Below are 20,205 nucleotides of genomic sequence, written 5' to 3'. Positions count from 1 at the left end.
GCCCCACTGTACCAGTAAAACCTGTCCCTTCTCCCAGTCCCTCCTCACGGCCCCCAGCAGCCTCTCCCTCCCCAGCCGGTGCGGGGCGGCGGGGTGGTCCCGTGGGACACGGGGTGGCCTCAGCTGCGACGCTGTCCCTGCGCTGGGTGTAGGAGGAAGCTGGTGCAGGTGACTCACGCGGGTAGGGAGGTGCGTGTGGGCTCGCTGCCCCGGTGGGTGCCAAGGTGGGTGCCAAGGGCCTGGGCGTGCGCCCGTGCAGCACCGTCCCGAGCCGCGGCCCACGCCAGCACCCGCATCTCCCGACGCAGCCAGAAGGCAAAGGCGCGATTGCCACTGCCAGGGAGAGCTGCCCGCGTCGGGGAGAGCCCGTGGCCCCGGGCAGGGCTGCAGGTGCCAACGCCTGAACCTCCGCCAGCAGCCTCCCTGGCGTTGTGGGCAGAGGCGGTTACTAAAAGTTTCCATGGGGCTGACGCTGTCTGATTAAAAGGAGAAGATTCCTTCCTCTGCCCGCATGCCCGCTGCCTCCTCCCCTGCCCGTGAAGGCACCTCAGCCCCGGGGGGGGGTCCTGCCCCAGCCCCCCAGCCCCAGAGGGGAATGGGCTTCCCTGCTGACGCGTGTTATGGGTGGCAGCGCCCAAATTCCCACCTGCTGCCGGTGGCTGTGTCTGGTCTGGGATACATGAGGGGTCTCTGGATACCGCAGCCCCCCACCCAGCACAGCCTCACTCTGTGCCCGCAGCGTGGCCGGGCTGATCCCAGCTCCCCCCGCAAGCGTGGCACAGCCTGTGCCATCTCACCCGGCATCTCCCTGACGGGAAAGGAGCCGCTTTCCCAGGAAAGGAGCCGCTTTCCCAGCCCTGCAAGGGGTCACAGCCCCAGGCTGGGGTGGGCAGAGCCGGCCGTGAGCTGCTGCCAGCCCGATGGTGCTTTGCGTGTGCGTGGCAGCGGGCACGGGGCTGCCCGGCACCAGCAGACCCAGCACAAGCCTGCGGGACAGAGGAGCCAGCGTGGCGAGGCTGGGATCCCCTCGCTCTCGGCTCACAGCCCACAGCCCACGAGAGTCCCCCGGGGGCTCTCAGCCAGCAAGGGGCGGGGGGGCCCTCGTCCTCCCCCACAGCGGAGACCCCCCCGAGTCCTGACTGTGCTCTCCTCCTCCTCCCCTCGCCCCATGTGGCTCAGCGGGAGCAGCACCCATTGCTGTCCCACCCACTGTCCCCACCTCTTGGCGCCAACGCCGGGTGCAATCCTGGACCTGCACACACCAACAGCATTGCCCGGGCAGATCCGAGCCGGCGTGGCCGCGCTCGCGCTGACATCATGGAGCTGGTGCCTGTTGGGACCTTTCCCCGGAGATGGGCGGTGAGCCTGGAGCACAGCTGGGACAGAGGAGCCCTCGCCAGGGAAGGGTGCTGGCCTGGCCTGGGGGGGCATGGGACGAGCAGGAGTGGGCACACAGGGGCACAGACCCCCCTGGGAGAGGCTGGTTGGGCAGCAAGCGAGCCCCGGGCACAGCACCCACCATCGCTGTCACCCTGCGCTTCACTCCGGGGTGGGGTTACACTGGTGACGCGGGGCAGGACGTGGGGCTGAGCCCCAGGCAGCGAGATGTGGCTGGTTCCCACTGTCCCCCTCCGTGAAGCTGCCGCGGGGGGGTCAGCGTGGCACTCTGCACTGGTGCCAGGGGCTCTGCCTTCAGGGATGGGGCTCACTGGGGGATAAGGAGCCGCCTCTGCTGCCCCAGCGTAGCAGGGCCAGGCTCCTCACTCCTCAAACCTGCTCCAAGCCCAGCGGGACTCGCCTCCAGCCCACGGACCGAAGGGTGCCGGGCGCGGGCACGGCGAGCCAGGCCGTGGGCACTGAGGCTCCTCCTCAGCAGTATGTGCCGCAGTCACAGCCCCGAGGAGGTTGCTGCTGGCCACAGCCCGTACTCGGCCACAAGCACCTCCTGGTGTGCCCAGCCCAGCACACAAGGGCCTCCTGCTCCCTCCAGCACTACAATTTGCTTGTGTAATGCGTTGTCGCTGAGCCCGGGAGCTTTCCAACCAGGCAGGCCCGTGGCCTCTCCTCCCGCTGGCCCCCTCCCGATGCTTTCTGAGCCGTGCAAGGAGGGCAGATGCCCCCTCTCAGTGCAGCCGTGGGCACCAGGCACAGAACCTCCAGGGCTGCTGCTGGGTGCCCGGTGGCTCCAGCCGCTGTTGAGCGGTGCTGCGGTGGGGAGGGTCCCGGGGCACCAGGCTGACCCCTGGCCCTGGCAGAGGGGACCAGCCTTTCTGCCTGACTCGGGGTTTGCTCATCCCTGCGCCAGCGTCAGAGCTGCCGAGCACAACCCTCTGGGGGTTGTGGCTTTTGGCTGATGCTCTTCCCCGAGCCCCGCTGCCCTCCAGCCCTCTGAAGCACTGCACAAGGCTTTTGTACAGGGGTGAGCCCCACACAAACTGTTGGCCAAAGGCATGTGACAGCTGGGGGGGGCTTTACTCCTTGCAGGAGCCAGGCCTGGCTCAGCCCAGCCCTCCACAGGTCCCACCGGTGCTTCTGCTCCAGGCTCTCTCTCACGCTGGGATGTCTGGGCACACCCAGCAAGTCTAGCTGGGGAAGCAGAGGGTGCTTGCCTCTGGCAGGCCTAGCTCAGCATGTCAGGCTCAGGGACAAACACACTCCCCTGAACATGTTCAGCCTTTGGCTGCTCCTTCCTCCTGCCCTTCGGTATTTCTTTTTCCTCTTTTCCCTGCATTTCTCATGCAAACCCTAGAAAAGCTGATTTCTCAGTGAGCGTTCCCATTCTCTCCCCCTTCTCCAGAGAGTCTTGCCAGCTGTGAAAGGAGTGCAGCGGGAGGATGGAGAGCAGGCCGGCAGTGAATGGCCATGCTGCCCCCATCTCTCACCAGGAAGACCTGGCCGGAGCAAACCACTTGTGCCAGGACGTTTCGCCTCGCAAACAGAAAAAAGCAGCTGACGGGGATGTGACTGTGACGGGTGCTTCTAGTCCGTCCTCGGAGGCAGCTGGCAGCATTGCTGGAGTGTATGTAGAGGCTTCAAGGAAGATAATGAGCTTTTATGATGCCACCAGAGAGCACCTCTTGAGTTTGGATTCAGCGCTCTGTCTTCTTGAGGCCCAGGCAGCCACAGGCTTCATCACCGACCCGGTGAAGAACAGGCAAGTGTCCGTAGCAGAAGCCGTGCAGCTGGGGCTGGTGGGGCTGGAGCTGAAGGAGAGGCTGCTGGCTGCAGAGAAAGCTGCCACTGGCTTTGTGGACCCCTACACAGAGGAGAAAATCCCCCTCTACCAGGCGATCCAGAAGGATCTGATCGGGAGGGAGCAAGGTACCCGCCTGCTAGAGGCCCAGATGGCAACTGGGGGCATCATTGACCCAGGCACTGGCTGCCGGATCCCAGCAGATGTTGCCTGTGAGAGGGGATATTTAGATGAAGAGATGAGCCAGCTCCTCTCTGACCCCAGCAAAGGGGACAGCAAAGGGTTCCTCAACCCCAGCACTATGGAGAGAGTCACCTATAGGGAGCTTATAAAGGGCTGTGTTGTTGATCCGGCCTCGTGCCTCCTCCTCTTGCCCCTGCAAACCATGTTCCGAGGGCTGGGAGGGAGGGTGAGCAGCAGGGATCTGCTGGACTCTGGCATCATCAGCCCTGACACATTCAGAGGTCTTGAGGAGGGAAGAGTTTCTGCCCAGGAGGTGGCGGAGAACGACTCCGTTCAGCAGTTCCTGCATGGGACGAGGAGCGTGGCTGGTGTTGTCCTGCCTTCCGGTGAGCGGAAAAGCCTTTACCAGGCCCTCAGAGAGCATCTCCTCGTGCCCGGTGCTGCTCTGATGCTCCTGCAAGTCCAGGCCTCCACTGGCAGCCTGACAGACCCCGTAAAGAACAAAAGCTACTTGGTGGATGAGGCCGTCAGGATTGGCCTCGTCGGCCCAGAGCTTCATGAGAAACTGTCTTCAGCTGAGAGGACCATCACTGGATACAGGGACCCCGCCACTGGAGAAATGCTCTCTCTGTTCCAAGCCGTCCGGAAGGGCTTCATCCCCCAGGATCATGGCGTTTGCCTTCTGGAAGCTCAGATGGCCACAGGGGGTATAATTGCTCCGGGCAGGCACCTCCGTGTGCCCACAGAGATGGCTTGCAGGTGGGGGTACCTGGACGAGGCCACGAGGCAGCTCCTCTCCAGTCCTACCGATGCCGTGAAAGGGTTCTTCGACCCCAGCTCCAAGGAGAAGGTGACCTACGCAGACCTGCTCAAGCTCTGTGTCACTGACCCCAACACGGGGCTCCTGCTGCTGCCGCTTGATGGAGACAGCATGGGAGGACCCGAGGGGACCCACCTCTTCTTTGACCGTAGCACCCAAACAGCTCTGGAAAACACAGAGGTGCCCATCGCTTTAGGTAAATTCAAGGGAAAGTCAGTGTCTCTCTGGAAACTCCTCTTCTCAGACTACATCGAGAGCGAGCGCAGAGCTGCTCTCGCCCAGCAGTACCTTGCAGGAACGCTCTCTACGCAAGAACTGGGTAAGGCAGCCAGTGCTACCGCTGAGGAAACGGCTTCCACGGCTAACGTCACCTTTGAAGGACTGAGGGACCGCGTGACAGCTGACCAGCTCCTGAGCTCTGAAATTATCAACAAAGATTTGTTTAAGAAACTGAAGGAGGGAGAAACATCAGCCAAAGAAGTTGTCAGCATGGACACTGTCAAGAAGTACCTTCAAGGGACGGGCAGCATTGGAGGGCTGCTGCTTCCCGACTCCCAGGAGAAGATCAGCATCTACCAGGCAAAGCGGAAGGGACTTTTAAGGCCGGGAACGTCGCTGATCCTCCTGGAGGCACAGGCTGCCACCGGGTTTATCATTGACCCAGCTGCCAACAAAAGGTATTCTGTGGACGAGGCTTTGAGAGCGAACATCATTGGCCCAGATGTTTACGACAAGCTCCTGGCTGCAGAGAAATCGGTCACTGGCTACAGAGATCCTTACTCAGGGAACAAGATCTCCCTCTTCCAGGCCATGAACAAAGAGTTCATCGTCCGGGAGCACGCCATCCGCCTGCTCGAGGCCCAGATCGCCACCGGCGGCATCATCGACCCCGTCAACAGCCACCGCATCCCTGTGGAGGTGGCCTACAAGCGTGGCTACTTCGACAAGAAGATGAACTTAATCCTTTCTGACCCCAGCGATGACACCAAGGGCTTCTTCGACCCCAACACCCACGAGAACCTCACCTACCTGCAGCTGAAGGAGAAGTGCATCACGGAGCCGTCCACGGGGCTCTGCCTCCTTCCTCTGAACAGCAGGAAGCGCCAGTTCATCGATGAGGCCACCAGACGGGTGTTCAGGAGCTCCTGGCTGCCCGTCAGGTTTGGGCGGTTACGGGGGGAGAAGGTCTCTGTGTGGGACCTGCTGAACTCCGAGTACTTCAGCGAGGGGAGGCGCCGGGAGATCTTTAACCACTACCAGCTGAGGAAGCTCACCCTGGAGCAAATCCGCATCATGTTAGAGGAGGAAATGAAAAAATGGGCCCCCATCAAGTTCCCAGCCATGAGAGGCAGCGTCAGCGCTTACCACCTGATGGAAACAGGCATCATCGACAAGGCCCTGTTTGAGAAGGTGTTGGAGGGATCCGTCACACCTGAGGAGGTCCTGCACATGGACTCTGTCAGAAAGTACCTGTATGGCTCTGGCAGCATCGGGGGCATCGTCCTCCAGCCATCAAACCAGAGGATAAGCATTTACGAGGCCATGAAGCAAAACATCATGGTACCAGGAGTAGCTCTCCCACTGCTCGAGGCCCAGGCTGCCACGGGCTTCATCATTGACCCTGTGAACAACCAGAAACTCTGCGTGGATGATGCCGTCAAGGAGGGAGTCATCGGGCCCGACGTCCACGAGAAGCTGCAGCATGCAGAGGGGGCCGTAACAGGCTATAGTGATCCTTTCACAGGCAAGAAGATTCCGCTCTTCCAGGCGATGAAGAAAGGGCTGATCGCAGACAAACAGGCCCTGCAGTTGATGGAGGTGCAGATGGCTACAGGAGGCATCATCGACCCGACGTGTGGCCACTGCATCCCCATAGAATCTGCCCAGAAGCGAGGGTGCTTGGATGAGGAGACGTGCAAGGCCCTTTCTAGGCCCAGTGACAACAGCGGGGCCTTCAGCGTCCCGGACAGCAAAGAGCCCCTCACCTATGCTGAGCTGATCAAGCGCTGCCAGAAGGACGAGATCTCCGGCTTCCACCTGCTGCCTCTGCCACAGGCAGCAGCTCCTGCCTACACCGACGAACAAATCCAAAAGATTTTCAAGGAAACTGCGGTGAAGGAAAAAGGGGTGTCCCTCTGGGAGCTAATCCACTCCGGGTACTTCACCGAGGAGCAGAGGTGTGACTTTGTGGAGAGGTTCCGGTCTGAGGAGATGTCGCTGCAGCAGCTGGTTGCTCTTGTGCTCAGGCTGGTTGGGGAGATGGAGCTGAAAGCCCGCACCCAGATCACCCTGGAAGGTTTGCGGGGCAGCGTCCCTGCAGTCTGGCTGCTGGATGCCGGCATCCTTACCGAGCAGACGTTTGAAGAACTGGCTCAGGGCAGAAGAGCTCCCAAGGACGTGGCTGCGATGGAGAGCGTGAAGAGGTACCTGCAGGGCACGGGCAGCATCGCTGGGGTATTCATAGAGGCATCTCAAAAGAAGATGAGCTTTTACGATGCCATGAAGAACAACCTCCTCCTCCCCGGGGCTGCCCTGAGGCTGCTGGAGGCTCAGGCAGCCACAGGATACCTGACTGACCCAGCAACAGGCCAGAGGCTCAGCGTGAGGGATGCTGTGAAAGCCGCTGTTGTGGGCGAAGAGCTCACTGAGAAACTCCTTCTAGCTGAGAGGGCGGTGACCGGCTACACAGACCCCTACACGGGGAGCTCCATCTCACTGTGCCAAGCGCTCCGGAAGGAGCTGATTCCCCTGGAAGATGCTGTTCCCTTGCTAGAGGCCCAGCTGGCCACAGGAGGGGTCATCGATCCCATCCACCACCATCACCTTCCGCTCCAGGCCGCACGCAGATACGGCTTCTACGACGAGGGCCTGAACCAAACCCTCTCTCAGCTGAATGACAGCACCAAAGTCTTTTTTGATCCAAACACAAAGGAGAATATGACCTACCAGCAGCTGAAGGACAGGTGCATTCATGAGGCTGAGTCGGGTCTCTGGCTCCTTCCTCTGTCAGAAAATGCGATGTTCTGTGTGGATGATCAAACCATGGAGGTGTTGAAATCTGTGACTGTCTGTGTCAACATAGGGCGGTTCAAAGGACAGACAGTGTCAGTCTGGGACCTTCTCAACTCTGAATACCTCTCAGACAGGAAGAGAAGAGAGCTAGTGCAAAAGTACAAAGATGAGAATACCGAAGTGCTACAGGAAATCATAACAATTGTCACCACGATCATCAAAGAGACTGAGACACAGGGCAAGAAGTTTGCGTTCAAGGGCCTGCGGAAAAGAGTATCCGCCAGTGACCTCTTCCAGTCTCAACTGATCGACAAAAAAACCCTCGATGAGCTCAACCAGGGGAAGAAAACAGTCCAAGAGGTCACTGAAATGGAGTCTGTCCGCAGGTACCTGGAGGGCAGCAATTTCATAGCAGGGGTCCTCATACAGCCAAGCAATAAGAAGATGAGCATCTACCAGGCCATGAGGAAGGGCATCCTGAGGCCAGGGACAGCCCTGGTGCTGCTGGAGGCGCAGGCTGCCACCGGCTACATCATCGACCCAGAGAAAAACAAGAAATTCTCAGTGGAGGAAGCCTTAACTGCAGGTCTGATTGGAGGAGAGATCTTTGAGAAGCTACTCTGTGCAGAAAGAGCTGTGACGGGCTACACAGACCCCTACACAAAAGCCCCAATGTCCCTCTTTGAAGCGATGAACCAAGGACTGATTGTGAAGAGCCACGGCATCCGCCTGCTCGAGGCCCAGATCGCCACCGGCGGCATCATCGACCCCGTGCACAGCCACCGCCTGCCCGTGGAGGTGGCCTACCAGCGCGGCTACTTCGACCAGGAGATGAACCAGATCCTCTCCGATCCCAGTGACGACACCAAGGGCTTCTTCGACCCCAACACCCACGAGAACCTCACCTACATGCAGCTCCTGGAGAGATGCGTCCAGGATTCAGAGACTGGGTTGTACATGCTACAGGTTGTACAGGAAGGAGGAAAGTACTTCTACATCGATGAGTTTACAAAACAGGTTTTGCGCTCCAAGCCCCTTAAAGTGGAAATTGGAAAGTTTAAGGACCAGACAGTTTCCATCTGGGAAATTCTTTGCTCTCATTACGTCTCTGAGCAGAAAAGGAAAGAACTAGTGATGCAGTACAAATGCAGAACCCTAACGCTGGAAGACCTTATAGCCCTCATCTTCAAAATAATTGAGGATACGGAGCAAAGAGCAGAAGCCCTCAAGGTTAAAGGATTCCGTGAGGATGTGTCAGTATCAGAGTTGTTTGACTCTGAGATCATTGACAAGAAAACCCTCGATCAGCTGCAGGATGGAAGCCTCACCCTCACCAGCCTCACAAAGAGGGACACCGTCAGGAGATACTTGGAGGGCACTGGATGCATTGCTGGAGTTCTACTCCCTTCCAGGAAGGAGAAGATGAGCATCTACCAGGCCCTGAGGAAGGGCCTGCTCACGGAGCAATGTGCGCTGGGGCTGCTGGAGGCGCAGGCTGCCACTGGTTTTCTCATCGACCCCCTGAAAAACAAGCAGCTCTCCGTGGATGAGGCCGTCTCGTCCGGGCTGGTGGGGAGCAACTTGCACAAGAAGCTGCTGTTGGCAGAGAAAGCTGTGACGGGATACACAGATCCTCACACAGGAAATAAAATATCCCTCTTCCAGGCCATAAGGCAAAAGATAACAGCCAAGGAGCACGGGACCCGCCTGCTGGAGGCCCAGCTCGCCACCGGCGGTGTCATCGACCCCGTGCACAGCCATCGCCTGCCCGTGGAGGTGGCCTACCGCCGCGGGTGCTTGGATGATGACATGTTTCTCCTGCTTTCTGATCCAGATCATGGAAGCAAAGGTTTTATAGATCCGAACACTCATGAGAAAATCAGTTACAGTCAGCTCCTGCAGAGATGTTCCAAAGACAGAGATACTGGATTGTACCTGCTGCAGGTCATGGAAAAAGACGATGACTACTTCTACATTGATGAGCAAACAAAAAATGCCCTTTTATCTGCAAAGGTGAAAGTGCCTGTTGGAAAATACAAAGGTCATGTATTATCACTGTGGGAACTTCTCTGTTCTGAGTACATCACAGAAGAGAAGAGAAAAGAACTGGTGAAAAAATATAAAGAGGAATCTCATCACATTCTACAAGGAATCATTGATACAATACTAAATATCATCAAGGAAAAAGAAGAGGACAGAAGTGATGTCTGGTTCCAAGGAATCAGGCAACAAATAACGGCATCAGAACTTCTCAGCGCACAGATAATCACAGAAGAAACAATGGAGAAACTGCATGAAGGGAAAGAAAAAGCAGAGGAAATAGCACAAATGGATACTGTCAGGCGATACCTTGAGGGAACTGGCTGCATCGCGGGCGTGCTGGTGCCCTCCAAGGCCGACCCCGCCACGATGGAGAAGATGAGCATCTACCAGGCCATGTGGAAGGGCATCCTGAGGCAGGGCACGGCCCTGGTGCTGCTGGAGGCACAGGCTGCCACCGGCTTCATCATTGACCCGCTGGCCAACAAGAAGCTCTCCGTGGACGAGGCCGTCTCGTCCGGGCTGGTGGGCAGCGAGCTACAAAAAAAACTTGCTTGTGCAGAAAAAGCCGTGACAGGCTACACCCACCCCTACACAGGACAAAAAATGTCACTCTTCCAGGCCATGAAGAAGGAGCTCATCGTCAAGGAGCACGGCATCCGCCTGCTCGAGGCCCAGATCGCCACCGGCGGCATCATCGACCCCGTGCACAGCCACCGCCTGCCCGTGGATGTGGCCTACCAGCGCGGCTACTTCGACCAGGAGATGAACCAGGTCCTCTGCGACCCCAGCGACGACACCAAGGGCTTCTTCGACCCCAACACCCATGAGAACCTCACCTACATGCAGCTCCTCCGCCGCTGCGTGCCCGACCCGGACACGGGGCTGCTCATGCTGCAGCTGATGGACAAGGGCTCCGTGCTCCACCAGCTGACCGAGGACGCCCGCAAAGCCCTGCAGGCCGCCCGCACCACCCTCAGCGTGGGGCTCTTCCAGGGCCAGAGCGTCACCGTCTGGGAGCTCCTCTTCTCCCGCTACGTCCCCGATCACCAGAGAGAAGAGCTGCTGAGGAAGTACAAGACAGGGACGGTCACCATCTCAGAGATGATCACCCTCCTCACCGCCATCGTCACCGGGGCTGAGGGACAGGGCCACGGAGGGTCACAGACCTGCAAACCAAGGCAGCTGGAGGCGCCTCCAAGGGCTGAGAATGGTGAGACTGTGGGCTCCCAGAAGAGTCGGGAGCAAGAGCTGGAGCAGGCCCTGAAGACCCACACCATCGAGGTCTCTGCGGGCAGCTTCCACGGCCGGAAGGTCTCCCTGTGGGAGCTCCTCTTCTCCACGTACGTCTCGGAGGCAAAGAGGCAGGAGCTGCTGGGGCGGGTGCGGGCCGGGAGCCTGGCGCTGGACGCGCTGGCCGGGCTCCTCACCGCCCTCGTCGGGGAGGCGGTGGAGCGGAGCAGCAAGGTCAAATTCACAGGCTTCAGGAGGCAGGTGACCGCCTCGGACCTGCTGGACTCGGGCATCATCGACAAGGACACACTGGCCGACCTGGTCCAGGGCTCCAAGACGGTGGAGCAGGTGACGGAAATGGCCTCGGTCAAGCGCTACCTGGACGGCACGGGCTGCATCGCGGGCGTGCTGGTGCCCTCCAAGGCCGACCCCGCCACGATGGAGAAGATGAGCATCTACCAGGCCATGTGGAAGGGCATCCTGAGGCAGGGCACGGCCCTGGTGCTGCTGGAGGCGCAGGCTGCCACCGGCTTCGTCGTTGACCCACTGGCCAACAAGAAGCTCTCCGTGGACGAGGCCGTCTCATCCGGGCTGGTGGGCAGCGAGCTGCATGAGAAGCTGCTGTCGGCCGAGAGGGCCGTGACGGGCTACACGGACCCCTACACGGGCCAGCAGATCTCCCTCTTCCAGGCCATGAAGAAGGGGCTCATCGTCAAGGAGCACGGCATCCGCCTGCTCGAGGCCCAGATCGCCACCGGCGGCATCATCGACCCCGTGCACAGCCACCGCCTGCCCGTGGAGGTGGCCTACCAGCGCGGCTACTTCGACCAGGAGATGAACCAGGTCCTCTGCGACCCCAGCGACGACACCAAGGGCTTCTTTGACCCCAACACCCACGAGAACCTCACCTACATGCAGCTCCTCCACCGCTGCATGCCCGACCCGGAGACTGGTCTATATTTCCTTAACATTTTTGCAAAGTAATTTTAAATCCTTTTTCATTTCTTACTTTTGTAATGCATTGGTCAAGATTTTAGCTTGTGACTATTTGTTTTTACTGCTGTTCGTTTCTTTTCTTCTTATTTATCCATTTAAAAAAAAAATAAATTTGATATTTCCAGTCGGACAATTTCTTTATTCTTCTCTTTCCTTTCATCAACCTCCCCACATCAGTTATAGCTTTTAAGTGACTCCCCCCAGCCTTGTGGCGCAGCGTATTAAGACTTTGTCTTCTGTGGTCTTTCAGGAATGCAGGAATCAGGCTGGGTTATCTCAGGTCATTTTGGTGAAATATATTCTCCTAATTTTCCTCATCCCATTTAAATGCATGTATGTCTTTCGTGGTGCATGAGTTGTAGTGAGAATGGTATTTTTATTCTCCCCCCAGTTTGGTTTTTTATGTATGAAGAACGTTTTTTCCTGGCAGGTTTGCAGGACATTTTTCAAGTTCCAGGTTTTCAGGCCTGAATTTTGCACGGAGAGCACGTTTCCATGTAGGCACCAGGTGACGTTGGTGCTAGGTGTCCCTGGAGCAGGACACATCATCTGTGTTTTCTCCTAGTGCCTCCACCTTCCCAGTTTTTCCAGGGGTGTCTGGACTACGTGCACGCCCAGTTTAGGGTGGTTTGGTCTCTCACTGATACTGATATGTGCACTCCGTTCACTGACATATTGTGCTTTTCACCTCTCCAGTTCTCCAGCTCTCCATGGAGCCTCTAGATCCACGCAGGAGCCGAGCGCCCCTCGTGTAAGTTGTCGTGCCGTATTTCCAGCTCACCCCTCCACGTCAGGGGAGCGGCAGATCCTTTCCCTCTACCTGGGACCTCTGCCCATTTCTCGGCTCCTTTTGCCGTCAGGTGTCCTGAGCTGACTCAGCCCACGTGCCATGCTCCTGGAGAGAAGGCAGCCCCAGAGCCACTCTGCCGTACAGTTCAGGCTGAATAATTCTACTACTCTTTAATAGAAGGAAACTTGCTCTCCTTAAACCCATTACCTTAGGCTATTTGCCTTAATTAACCCAGTAATGCCCAGAAAATGGATTTTTTTTTGCCACAGCTTGTGCAGCTGGTAGCTGGAAACAAGTGTAGATGATCCGTGGAGCTCCTTGGCAGGCTCTGATGTGTAGCCCAGAGATGTGCATGGGTTCAAAAAGTGATGGGACCACTTAGTGGGAAAGAAGTCCACGGAGGGTTGTTAAATGCAAAGACTCTGGGGTGGAGTTGTAGTCTGAGCCCTCTTCTGCCTCAGGATAGGAAGGAGAAAAATGAAGCAAAATGTTTGGGAGTCGAGATAAGGACAGAAAGGGTGATTCACCCATTATGGTCACAGGCGCAAGAGACGCTTGTTAGGGGAAGAAAAGGAAGAACTTGAATTCAAACGCTAACACCACCCCCACTTAACAGACACAGTGGGACAGCGAAAAGCATTACCACATCTTAAAAACTCCTTCCCCCACCCCTCCCTTCGTCCCAGACTCAGTTTTGCTCTGGATTTCTCTCCCTCCTCCCGCTCCGAGGCCTCGCTACCGGCTGCTGCGCCAAAGCACCCAGCTGTGCGGGCACTTGCCCAACGACACCAGGGCCGTTCCCATGGTCCTGCCCACACCAACGACCTCAGACTGTCTCCTCTTGTTCAGTCTCTAGTTCCACAGTTCCAACCTCCACCACACCTTCCACCTGGCCTCCAAGGGTCCCGTTTCCCAGCCTCCTCCTTCGTGAGCTCGTGCCTGGCCACAGAGACCCAGCAGTTAAAAGCCATTTAACTGAACCCAGCTGAAAGCTGGTGCCTTATTATTTATACATCTACTAGGATATACAAGAGAAAAGGAACTGAGGGGAAAACTCAGAGTATTCTGAAGTTCTCAGCCTCCTAGCTCTGGGCCAGACTGTCGTCTGCCAGTGTCCAGCTCCTCAAAGCCTGGCTGTTATCACCCTGTGGCACTGGATACAGAAAAAGCCACTCTCAGACAGAGATTGGGAGTGGGAGGAGCAGTGCACAAGCTGGAGAGCACAAAGGAGGACAGGGTAGGGTGCTGCAGCGCAGGTCCGATGCCAGAGCCCGGCTGCGCTGCTGGGGACCCCCCAGGACTCTGCGGGGAGCAGCTCAGGCTCTCCTCAGCAGCACTGAAGTGTCACCCTGCGGCTGGAGCTGCCTTCCCGGCAGCACGTTAGCCTGGCCCGGGTGGAGGCTGCAGGGCTGGGGCAGAAGCAGCCTGGTTAAAGACAGTCAGTTCTTCCTGGGGCAGGGGAACAAGGGCCTCCGTGGCCAGAGGGACCATCGCGGGAACAGGCACAGACTTCAACAGCCCGCAGCAAGCAGTACCCGCAAGAAATTCCCATCCCAGATTGAGCCATGAATCCTGGCAGGGACGTGGCGGTGGTGATGATCCTCCCTGACGAGGGACCCAGAGGGTGAGCTGAGGCAAAACAAACGGGGCTTGAGATTCGGAGTCACATCGTGACTCACCTGCAGGGCAGAGGTTTCCAGAAAGGCTCGTAAGTGCTGGGGGGAGACAGTGACCATGGGCCCCACGCAGAGGCAGATGGAAGAAAGACGTTCTGGCATTAAAATGTAGGCTTCAGGCAGGGAGATGAAAGCCAGGCCCTCCATGACAGCGTTCCCTGAAACGGTCCCGGTACCCCGTGGAGGTCAGATAGTGACACAGACATGAATTCGTAAAACGGCGTTGAGGAGCTGAAGAGATGCTGTCATAAAAGTCTTGCCTCTCCAAGCAAAGGAAATCTAAACATGGTGAAAACCAGCACTGAGAAAAGGAAAAGAGCAGTTTGAAATGGAGAATTAAATATTTAATATTAAATATTTAAGCACAATACTGAAGAAAGTAAGAAACCGGGATGAATATGATACATAGGGCTGAGGAACTGGAATGCTTCACCCTCAGTGGAACCCTGGCACGCCACAGCCTTCCTGGGAGGAGGCTCGTCAGGGGGAGGCTGCATCCCCAAAGCATAAAAAGCACCGGAGCGGAGGAGGAGGGTGTGCTGGCGGCAGCGCGGGGCTGCTATCAGGGAGCTCAGAGTGGGGGCAAAGTCACAAACACACCAACAGGACCGAAATCCCAGCTCCAGGGAGCAGGGCAGGGGGAAGGCAAGCGGGCAAAAGGGCAGCGGCTCTGTGTGGAGACCGAGCTAGCGCGACAGCGTCCTCTGCACTCAGCAGGAAGGGCAGGTCCTGAGCGGGGATGTAGAAGGGTCATAAAAACATAAATGATGTGGGCAAGGCAAGCAGGGAGCTAATATTTGCTATTTTCCATAAGAACTAGGTTGTGGGGAAACAGCGGGGAAGATTTCTGCCCACAGCAGACAATTAAACTGTGGCAGTCGCTGCTGGGATGTCACGGAGGCAAAAGCTGCAAATGCTCACAGGAGAGAAAAGGCAAGGAAAAGTGAGTCCTCTTCTCAGTGAGGGGGTCACCCGTGGGGCCCAGAGGGACCCATGCTGAGAGCTGGGCTGTTCAACGCGGCCTGGAAAATGCTGTGAACCGTGAAGGAGCAGATGGTACTAAATTATTCAGTTTAGTAAAGAAAAGTGCCAGCTGCAAAAACCGCAGGAAGACCAAGCGGCACGGAGTGACTGGAATGAAAATAGCAGATTGTGCCGAAGGTAGGACGGGGACAGCAATCCTGGTGTCCACACGCCCAGCTCTGAGCTGCTACTGGCCAGCAGCGAGAGCTGTAACAGATGATTCGATGTCAGAATAAATCCGACGTGGGGATCAGGGCGGGAACACGCCCGAGCTGGGGTAACTCACGGGCTGCGTCCGGCCACAGGCGCCGCATGTGCCCCAAGAGGAGACCCGGCCCCTTCGGGGGCCGCGGCCAGGCCTCAGCTCTGTGGTCAGCGGGGCCGCGGTGCTGTAAGGCAGCGTGGAGGGAGAGCACCCACCCCCCCAGGGTACCTGCTCAAAGGGGGCATCAAGCAGGGGCTGACCGACCAGCGGTCCAGGAGGCCGCAGTTGCCCCAGTTGGTCAGGATGTGTGCAGCGAGGGGATGATTATTTTTTTCCCGATGAGGTGATAAGGAAATGGGGGGAGGCAACTCAGAGACATACAACCTGACCAATTAGCGTTAACAAAGACAATAACCAGAAACAAGCCTGGTCGGTGGCACCAGCTGATGGGCTCTCAGGGAACCGCAGGCACACCAGGACTTCTCTGCGGGGACAGACGTAACCTTGAGGGTCTCAGCACCAGCAGCTGGGTCTGGGGAGGGTCCCCCAGCCTGTGCCCCCCAAACCAGCTGCTGCGGGGGCTGGTGTGAGCGAGGGGCCCCCCACTGACAGCTGGGGCGGGGCTGCAGGTCACAGCCCCTGTGCCTGGTGCCGGCTGGTAATGGTAACAGCGCACGGCCATGAGCATCCTCCCCAGTGCTGGGGGGTGTGGGGGGGGTGTCACCAGCAAACTTTGAACTGGAGCAGGCGGTGAGTGGGGGACCCCTGGGCGAGGGACTGTGCAGGGGTGCCAGGCGGACAGAGGGGCTGTACATGGGGGATCCACGAGACCACATGTGCTTGTGAAGGCAGAGAGACGCGTGTGTGCCACACCAGTGACCCTGAGGGAGTGGACCTCGCCTTCGCTAGTAGCCATGTCACCTTCGCTAGTAGCCGTGGGGAATGATTTTGCAGCTACAGGCAATGCACATATGGGGACAATGACATGGTCCTGAAGCTTGGTCGAGTGAGACTTTGAAGCGTGATCAAGATGACCTTGATTAGCGATAATAAATTCATCAAGGATAGACTTTGATCTCCAAAGCCTGGAAAATAAACAAACGTCCTGGACCATCAGGAGAATGTCTGGGGTTGTGCTGAGGATGAATTATTTGAAAATCTGGCAGAGGGACTAAATGATTCACTAACTGGGCAATGAAAGTGACTTTTGAGTGTCCTGACAGTGAGCCACCTTCGTTGTAAGGCTGAAGGCCCTGCCCAGGTTCAGACCCTTTCCCTCAGCGTGTGTAGCCATAGAAGCATTACGTAAGCCCTATTATAAATGTACGTTAGTAGCAATCAATATCTAACAGGCGCGTTTGGAAAAGCACTAACCTCTGATTTTTGTGTGTCAAAGAAGCATGAGAACCTGTTGATGGGGTGCTTGATTTGTGGGAAAGTCCACTCAGCACCCCGGCCTGAATAAATACAGCATCTCTCCCCAGCGTGTTATGATGGGTTATTGCCCGCCGGGCACGAATCTGCTGTTTGGAGAATAACCTCGAGCCTCTGCGGCCCCGCAGGAGGAGGCTGCCTGTGCAGGACTAGACTGGGTGGTACTGGTTTGTACTGGGCAGTACTGGGCTCCAGCAGCCAGGCTGCAGGCCACATCCTGCTCTGCAAAGAGGTGCCAGGCAGGCGCTGGGCGGCTGGAGGGGCAGCTGGCAGGATGGTGCGGGGACACTGCCGGGCTCCGCTCCCGCCTGTGCTGGGAGCTGCCGCTGCTGCCTTCGGCTCGGCGGGAGAGTGCAGGTGGCGAGGCCGTAGCAGGAGTCACAGGTGCTGTGGTGACAGTGCCCGCTGTCCCTGCGAGAGCTCCTCGAAGACCTGGCGCAATGTTCCCAAGGACCGGAGCTAGTCCCCTCGGCATGGTGGAGGCCTCGGCCCAGAGCTCCGGGGGATGGATGCTGCCCCTTACGCGGGCACCAGTGGTGCTGCCAGGAGTGAGTTGGAGGATACCAACGGCGGCTGCAGAGCTCCGGGAGCAAGGACTGGCCTGAGGCTGCCCGCACTGGCAGCAGCACTGTGCCCATGGGCCGTGGCACCACGCAGACACGCAGGACTGTGCCCTGGCCCACCCGGAGCTGGCCCCTGGGGCTGAAGGGTGCTGAGCCGTGGCCTCCAGGAGATGGGAGCACCCGCCAGCACCCCGGCGTGCCTGTCCCCTGCCCGTGTACCTTGTCCCCCGTGGTGCGCTGCCTTCCTCCCCGCCTTCCTTCCTGCCCTCCCCCTGAGCTCTCAGTTGCCTTCTTGCCCTCTCTCGCCCGCGGTCAGATCTCCAGTCCTGCGGCGCGCAGTTCCCCGCGTGCCGGCAGCATTTCCCACGCACCGACCCATGGGCCACCACCACCAGGCTCCTGGCCCCAGCCCAGAGCTGCGTTTGCCGTGTAGCTTCATGCATCCCAGAGCTGCCCTCCTCCGGGACGGGGCAGATCTGGCCCCCCAGTTGCCTCCCGAGCCACCCCCAGCCCCATTACAGTGAACCACAGTCTCTTTGGGTCTCCCACCCGAAGCCCAGGTGTCACAGCCCCTGAGCACATGCACTGCCCCCGGGACAGGACTCTCCCGGCTCTGGACACCCCCCCTGCAGGACAAGAGCCGTGTGAGCGGGCTGGGAGCCATCTCGCCAGTCTGGGAGCCACCAGCCATCCTGAGCCAACGTCCCAGCACCTCTTTCCCATCAGGGCGCAGTGGTGGGACCCTCCTTCCCCGCCAGCTCAGCTGCACGCTGGGCGCTGCCGGACCTCTCTTGGACACTCCTGGCAGTGACACCCCCCGACAGCTCCCTTGCCCTCCGGGAAGGGCTCATAGCCCCAGCCACCTACGTGGAAGCTGCCTATAGTGGCCCCAGGCCACCGTCTGTGGGGGCTGCGCTCACCCCCTCTCCCACCCACCCCTGAGCTCGCTGCTCTTGTGCCTTCACTGATCAACGCCAACAAACCACCGAGCAGCCCCAGGGTCGGGGGTTCTGTAACGCCCCTATACCCCCCCACCCAACCACCCCACCGAGCATCGGCTGCTGGCGAAGCTGAACGAGGTGAAGACGAGCCCTGACGGGGCCGATGGGTGGGGACCCACCTCCCTCCCTGCCTGCAGCAGAAGCAGACCCGCCAGGGAAGTTTTCTGGTTTCAGGGTGCAGCCAGATCACCCCGGCTCTGCCTGGCACAGCAAGCCCCGTGTCCCAGAGCCCCTCCCGGGTTCCCAAGCTCCTGGCAGCGGCATTCCGGGAGCGCTCGGCCGAGCTGTGTCTGTGTCCGCCGGGCAGAGGTGGCCCACACGTGGAGCTGGTGGCCAGGATCCTGCCGTGTGCAGGCCTGGGGTGGGCTCAGGAGGGAGCGTGCGGGGGCTCAGCCAGCCCAGAGCCAGCGCCGTCACGTTACAGGGGGCCCGTTATCGAGCGGTGATCTGCAGAGCAAGATTTTCCCCTGCTGCTCTCAGCAGGCGACTCTGCCGGCGACCACCATCCATCATCTGTGCCCGAGGAGCCGGGGGGGGCGGGTGCTCGGCTCCCGAGAGGGGCAGAGCTGCTTTGTCTGCCGGCTGGGGGATGGAACGCGGGGCAGACCCAGCAGCTCCCTGCAGCTCGGCACGTCCCCGCGGCACCCTGGGGTCAGCTCTGCGCCATCCCGACAGCTGGGGCTCTGCTCCGCACGGCATCGAGGGGCCTCGTGCTCCCCGCCAGGGCGGGAGCCGCAGGAGCAGAGCACCGTGCCCGTGCCATCTCCCGATGTGCCCGCGGGGAAGGCAGGAGGGTGCAGGGGGGGACCTGGGCCGGTTCAGAAGCATGTACCCTCCCCTCGCTCTGCCCACGGGCTGCGGAAGGAAACTCCTCTGCCAGGGAGCTGGGAAGGCAAATGATAAGCGGGTTTCCTGAGAAGGCAGCAGGAAGCAGCTGCAGCCATGGCACACCTTGGCACCACCCCAGGCTTGTCCTCCGGCCTGCCCCTGCCCCAGGGCAAGTCTCCTGAGGCACCAGCAGAAGTCCTGCTGGTCCCTGTTTCCCAGGAATCACATGTCAGGTAAGAAGATGCTGGAGAGTTTCTCTCCCACAGAGTATGGACTTGCACAATCACGTATCTCCAAGCCAGAATAAAAAGGATTTTTTTTTTTCTCTTTGTCCGTAATTGCCTGCCGGTGCCCATCCCTTGGGTGCTGGGCTTGGCCGGTTCGTTGTGGTTTTTGAAAGAGGACGTTTTTGTTATTCTTTCCTTCAAAAGCGCGATGCATTGCTCAGCTCGGCAGAGCAAGAACAGGCAGAGCAGGCGTGGCAGCGTGAGGCACCTACAGTCAAGGTGACATTCCCCCTCGGGTCCAACGCCGCTGGCTGGCGGCTCTGCAGGTCCCGCGTCAGCTCCGCGCCCGCCGGGAGCACCCACACGGCTCCAACGGGAGTCCCAGTGCGCAAGCTCCACGCCGTGGGCCGCGGCAGCAGAGGGGCAGCGGCTGCTGCTGGGTTTCCCTGGGTAATGCTGCCCCCTGCCCCGCACAGGGCCTGCCCACGCGTGGGGTGTCCCCAGAGGGCTGCCCGAGCGTGGCGCTGCCTTCCCCACACCAGGCGTGAGGCTGCTGCCCGCTACATCCCTCCCCGGCATCTGGTGCTTCCTAGGACAGGCAGCGCCGGCCCATGGGCCGGGAAACGCGCAGCTACCGAGTTAATGGCGTTAAAGTAGGGCAGGCAGGGGTGTAAATATTTAACTATCTGCACTTAAGGAAAAGAAAAAAAGAGAGAGGGAGATGTCCTGCCCATGGCTGTACACGGGGGGCTTCCTCTGTGCCCCCGCAGCCGCTCCAGCCCTGCCCTCGCCAGCGCAGCAGCACAACGCGCTGTGGCACGTCCCCCGGCACCAGCCGGCCGCGGCGCGAGTGATGGAGCGAGGCCCGAGGGGGCTGGGGCTGGTGGGGGCTGGTTTGGGCTCCACTCCCACACAGCAGTGGTGGCCAAGGACCCCGCAGGGACGCACCAGGAACCTTCAGCCCCCCCCGGCCTGGTGCAG

At 59.1% G+C, this 20,205-nt stretch overlaps 1 protein-coding gene across 1 annotated transcript in view; it reads left to right on the top strand.

Moving 5' to 3' along the window:
* Positions 1-2,834: 2,834 nt before the first annotated feature.
* EPPK1 (epiplakin 1) overlaps positions 2,835-20,205 on the top strand; it is a 27,618-nt gene continuing 10,247 nt past the window's right edge. The window contains exons 1-4 of the mRNA XM_026841536.1: positions 2,835-5,491; positions 6,443-9,152; positions 9,402-11,461; positions 12,174-12,228. Coding sequence (XP_026697337.1) covers positions 2,835-5,491; positions 6,443-9,152; positions 9,402-11,461; positions 12,174-12,228 — 7,482 coding nt within the window. The remainder of the gene's footprint in view (positions 5,492-6,442; positions 9,153-9,401; positions 11,462-12,173; positions 12,229-20,205) is intronic.

Source organism: Athene cunicularia (genome assembly GCF_003259725.1).
Source record: "Athene cunicularia isolate RWA chromosome 2 unlocalized genomic scaffold, athCun1 chr2_part1, whole genome shotgun sequence".
Taxonomy (NCBI): domain Eukaryota; kingdom Metazoa; phylum Chordata; class Aves; order Strigiformes; family Strigidae; genus Athene; species Athene cunicularia.
The sequence above is the reverse complement of the archived record's forward strand: the minus strand, read 5'-3'. Positions and strand labels throughout refer to the sequence as shown.